At 43.6% G+C, this 5,377-nt stretch overlaps 1 protein-coding gene across 1 annotated transcript; it reads left to right on the forward strand.

The window, feature by feature from the left end:
- Window positions 1–2,939: 2,939 nt before the first annotated feature.
- LOC125121984 (PC-esterase domain-containing protein 1B-like) lies at window positions 2,940–4,254 on the forward strand. The gene has a single exon (XM_047770252.1). It carries the CDS (start codon window positions 3,022–3,024, stop codon window positions 4,252–4,254), a length of 1,233 nt encoding a protein of 410 aa, XP_047626208.1. The 5' UTR covers window positions 2,940–3,021.
- Window positions 4,255–5,377: the final 1,123 nt, after the last annotated feature.

Raw genomic sequence — 5,377 nt, forward strand, 5'->3', positions numbered from 1 at the left:
TCCTGCGTGGCTGTGGCTGTGATGCAGGCTGGCAGTTGCTGCTCCAACTTGACCCCTAGCTTGGGAACTTCCATATACCCCAGGTGTGGCCCTAAAAAGCAAAAAATAAAAAATAAAAATTTTAAAAAAGAATACTAAAAAGGAAAATATTACAAAGTAAGCTATACGATGGTATAATGCTTTAAATTGAACGTGTTTCTCATTTTTATATTACTGATAAAGAATTTTAGGTATTGCAAGAATAACACTTGAAAAAAATGGTCATACTAGAAAATGAGTTAAAGAAAGTAAATGTTCACATCTTTTTCTATCTGCTTAACATTTACTGGCCCTACACTGAATAATTTCCAAACTTACTGTAGGGAATACAACACAAAGCAATGTCTTTCAAGGCTGTATTTATACAACACAAAAGGAAATGCAAACCTGTCAATTAACTGATTTTTTAAAAAGTCAATGTGAATAATCAAGTAGATGAAAACTCTTCTTAAAAAACTTACCTGGCTAAATGACAGTAGTTATTTCAGTTGTGCTCCAAAGACAAAGACAAGCTCTTTATCTTTACCCCCTCTCCCAAAAAAAGAAACTGATCTCTTTCCTCTAATTGTATTAAATTAAAATTTTTAATTTCCTGTAATTAGTATTTGGGCATATAAAAACTACAGTGATAGTCTAATAATATAATACTTCTTTAGTGCCACATGTTTTTAAGATATCACTGTAACTTGTTCTAAAACTTTTTCTCCATTTTACGCTAAAAAGGTAAAGAAAGGGTTGCATGTCCATAAGTAATAGCAATATTAACAGAAGTGATTATGTAAGTTACTCTACATTGACTTTAGTTCCATTATTTAGCTATTATTTAAAATGCAATATACAAATGACCACTTTGTTTTTATAAAATAATATAAAATTTCTTATACGTACTATGGAATAATTTCTATTTGCTTTCTCAGCAATGAGAAAAAACTATTGATTTTATGGTTGGCTTCAGGTAAATTGCTAAACCCCTATAAACCATCTTTTGTTTGTAGTGACAGTAAAAGACTTTGAAGACCCCACTAATAACTTTGTAAAATTATGTGGAAAAATGGCCAAAATAGATGATTTACATCAACTCTTTGTCATTTATATATACATACATATAAGTATATAGAAAGTATGTAAAAAAGATATGAATTTTCCTTTAGAAAATCTGTAGAGATAAACACAATTCTTGATAATATTATGCATGCTATTTTGTGATTTTTTTTATGATTTTATGAATTTATATTTGTGTCATAACTGAAAATAATTTCACCGGCTCCCAAATAAGCTATTTGACATGAAGGCCTTCGTGGCTGATAAATATGACTATCATAGGGATATTTTAAGAGGAGATTGTTTAGTAATCTGTTTAAAAAAAAATAGGTTAAAAATAGGTCTTGGAAGTTTGAAGCATCAACCAAGGATAGACAGGGAGAGCATTTATTCAGCAGGAAGCTCATATACCTAATCAAGGGTGAAAAGGCTCAGGTTACACTGGCTACAAACTTATATCCATGCTTAAAGACGAAGGAGGCCTGCATTCTACAGCTAAAGCTTATATTCATACCCAGGCACAAAAGAGACCAGGGTTCATACAACCAGAAAGATCATCCCAAGATGCACATATTTACATCCTAAAGAAGTAACTGGCCACTCATGCATTGCTCCTGGGTATGTAAAATGGTATAGCCACTCTGAAAAGCAGTCTGGGCATTTCTTAAAGCACTGAATTTGTAACCAGTGCACAACCCAGTAATCACATTTCAGGACTTATTCCAGAGAAATGAAAATCTAGGTTCTCACAAAAACCTATACAGAAATCATGATTTGTAATAGCCCAAAACTGTAAACAATATCCTTCTGATGAATGGTTAAAGTGACTATGACTGTGGCACATCCATACCATAGAATAGTACTCAGCAAATATAAAGGAAACAGAGTATTGATACATTTGTACCACTGGAAAACCCACTTTCTAGTGAAGAAAAACAGTGATTAGGGTTATAAAGTGAATACATTGGATGAATACCAGAGAATAATGTAGAGGGAAAAAGTCAATCCCTCAAAGTTATAATCTGTACAATCTATTTATACAAAATTCTAGAAATGAGGGATGGGTTAGCAACTACCAGGCCTTAGGGGAATGGCACAGGAGGAAGGCGGTATAGTGTTTATCCATGGGGGGAAGTAGGAAAAAGATACATGAAAATCTATCTGTATTATTTCTTAAAAATGTGTGAGAATCCACAATGAGGTAATAATAAGTAGTTTAATTAAAAGAAATAGAGTTGAATCCTCTACTGTTGGTGCACTGGACTGGGGTACTGTGCCAATCACTGCTTGGAAATCCTGGCTGTAGGTCAGTCCCCAGCGGGGTTTACCCGGTGGGAATGGCATCTCTTCCCCAGCAGAGACATTCTCCAAATGCCTCTAGTTCAGGAGGTGGCAGTTAAAAAGGAGAACCAAGCCAACCATGAGAAAATTCTCTGGTAGAGGTGGGAATGCGTACATAAGCAAGAGCCAGGAGTGGCATCCCAGAGGGAACAGCACGCTCTATTCTGAGACACAGGTAAAACAAAAACTGAGCATCAGGCTGGATGAGCCCAGAATTGCAGAGTAATAGCGTCTCAGCCTGACAGTTACCAGAAAGAAAGCAAGGATCCTTTGAGAGAGAAGGCTCTCTGCAGTGCAACAGCGCCAGTTCCCCCGGGGGTTCTGTGCCTCCCCTCCGCTAGGTGGAGCCTGAGCCCCGCACAGGAGAACCCTCGGGTCAGAGGTCACCCCTGGGTCAAAGTCCGCTTTGGCACAGGAGAACTTCAGGACGCCAACTCGCTGCCTCGCCTCTCCTCGCTGCCCAGGAGCACCGCGCCCAGAAAAAAAGGACTGCACGCGCACACCCCATTTCTCCAGTGCGCTTCTGCCTTTCCCCTGCGTTCTCCTCCCACCTTCCCCAGGAAAGGCAGGAGCGAGGCATCCGGCCTGCCCACTGCCACCATGGCCCACCTGCGGTCTTGCGAGGTCCGGCAGCTGCTGCACAACAAGTTCGTGGTCATCATGGGGGACTCCGTGCAGAGGGCCGTGTACAAGGACCTAGTGCTCCTGCTGCAGAAGGACTGCCTGCTCTCTTCCAGTCAGCTGAAGGCCAAGGGCGAGCTGAGCTTCGAACAGGATGTGCTGCTGGAGGGTGGTAGGTGGGAACGTATGCACAATGGCACCCACTACCGTGAGGTGCGCCAGTTCCGCTCTGGCCACCACCTGGTGCGCTTCTACTTCCTCACGCGTGCGTACTCCCCGTATGTGGAGGAAGTCCTGGAACACCTGCTGCGGGGCGAGCACGTCCCGGATTTGGTGGTCATGAACTCCTGCCTCTGGGACCTCTCCAGGTACGGCCAGAACTTCCCCAAGAGCTACCAGGAGGACTTGGAGAGCCTGTTCCGGCGCCTGAACCAGGTGCTGCCGGAGACCTGCCTTCTGGTGTGGAACACCGCCATGCCAGTGGCTGAGGTCGTCTCGGGGGGCTTCCTCCCTCCTGAGAACCAGTCCGGATGCGCGCGCCTGCGGGGAGACGTGATGGAGGCAAACTTCTACAGCTCAGCTGAGGCTAGCAGGCACGGCTTCGATGTGCTGGACCTTCATTTTCACTTCCGGCACGCGGGGCAGCACCGGCAGCGAGACGGCGTGCACTGGGACGGGCGCGCGCACCGCCACCTCACCCAGCTGCTGCTGGCTCATGTGGCTGACGCCTGGGGCGTGGACCTCCCCTGCCACTACCCAGTAGGCAGGTGGATCAGGGATGGCCCCACCAGGGGATGTCCAGGTCACGTGGGCCAGAGGCGATCTCAGAACAGCAGAGGTGACCCGGGGGAAGAGTCCAGGCACCCACCCACGCCCTCGTACCTCCGCGCTCGATGGCAACCTTCTGTGACCTTTCCTCAGGTTCGACCTCCATCCCAGCACTACCGCCAAGGCGCTTATGTGCCCTCGCATCCGTCTTCACACCGCAGGCAAGTCTCCAGTGATTCTTCAGCGCGCCAGGTGGAATATACTGGTGAAGCAAACTTGAGTGACTGGGAGACACACCTGGGCCCCATTCGCAGAACCTCTACCCAACATCGGAGCAGAGTGTCTCCTCCCTACCCTCCCTGGCGCCCCAGCGGGCCACGCAGACGCCAGAGAAGACGCACAAACAGAGGGACCCGACCACACCCAGAAGCACAGCCTCAGTAGGCAGACCTAAACCTGGGTTGCTTCGCAACACAGTGGGTAGTCTGCACAGACTGCCTCACTCCTCTCACACAGGCCTGGCTTTCAGCAACCCTACCATGGTGAGGACTCCTTCAGCCTCTTACTTTTACTGGTGAACAGCCTCACACATCCTTCTTTGCCAGAGCCTCCACCCCATTTCTTGGTGAGGGAGCAAGAATTCAGACTACCTCAGCGTTTGTGAGCAAATGAGTTCCAAAAGAAAAAGTATACACACAGTTAAGCCTTACCTAAATACAAGTCTTCCAACAGTATTCTCCATAGACGTTCTTCCCAAAAAGTAAAATTTTGATCCTTAAAACTTTACAAAACATTTGTGTTAAGGCTTCAGTATCACCACTAGTTTTTACATACATTTATAGAACTTAATCCCCAAAGCTTTCACCACAAATTCCCTTGCACATTTCCTTGATTAAATTTAACTGTGCTTCAACAGAATATCCTTAAAAAGTATTCCATTCACTAACACAAGGTGGGTTTTTTGTTTTGTTTTTTTCCATTAGAAGCATATTTTCTACTCTCAGGCTCATCAAATTTTTTAAAATACTTTATTTTTTAGAGTAATTTTAGATTCACAGCAAAATTGAGAGGAAATTACAGTTTTAATATACTTTCCATACACAGCCTCCCCCAGTATGAGCATCTCACATCAAAATTGTACATATTTTTACTTTCAGTAAAACTGTATTGATACATCATTTCCCCCAAAATCCATTTTTCCCATTAGGGTTCACTCTTGATCTTGATTCTGTGTTTTTTGACAGATGTATAATTACATATCGACCATTATAGTATCATACAGAATAGTTTTATTGCCCTAAAATTCCTCTCTGCTCCGCTTCTTCATTCCTCCCCCTCCAACCCCTGGCAACAACCCATCCATAACCATCTCCATAGTTTTGTGTTTATGAGAATGTTATATAGTTGGAATCAACAGCAAGTAGCCTTTTCAGATTGGCTTCTTTTACATAGTAATATGCCTTTAAGGTTCTTACATGTCCTTTCATGACTTGAATACCTCAGTTTTTAGTGCTAAATAGTATTCCATTGTCTGAATATGCCACTGTTTATCCATTCACTGGCTAAA

The sequence above is a fragment of the Phacochoerus africanus genome, chromosome 3 (genome assembly GCF_016906955.1).
Source record: "Phacochoerus africanus isolate WHEZ1 chromosome 3, ROS_Pafr_v1, whole genome shotgun sequence".
NCBI lineage: Eukaryota > Metazoa > Chordata > Mammalia > Artiodactyla > Suidae > Phacochoerus > Phacochoerus africanus.

Bases quoted from the DNA above. Each gene is read 5' to 3' on its own strand.
- LOC125121984 (XM_047770252.1), top strand. From the start codon at position 3,022: ATGGCCCACCTGCGGTCTTGCGAGGTCCGGCAGCTGCTGCACAACAAG.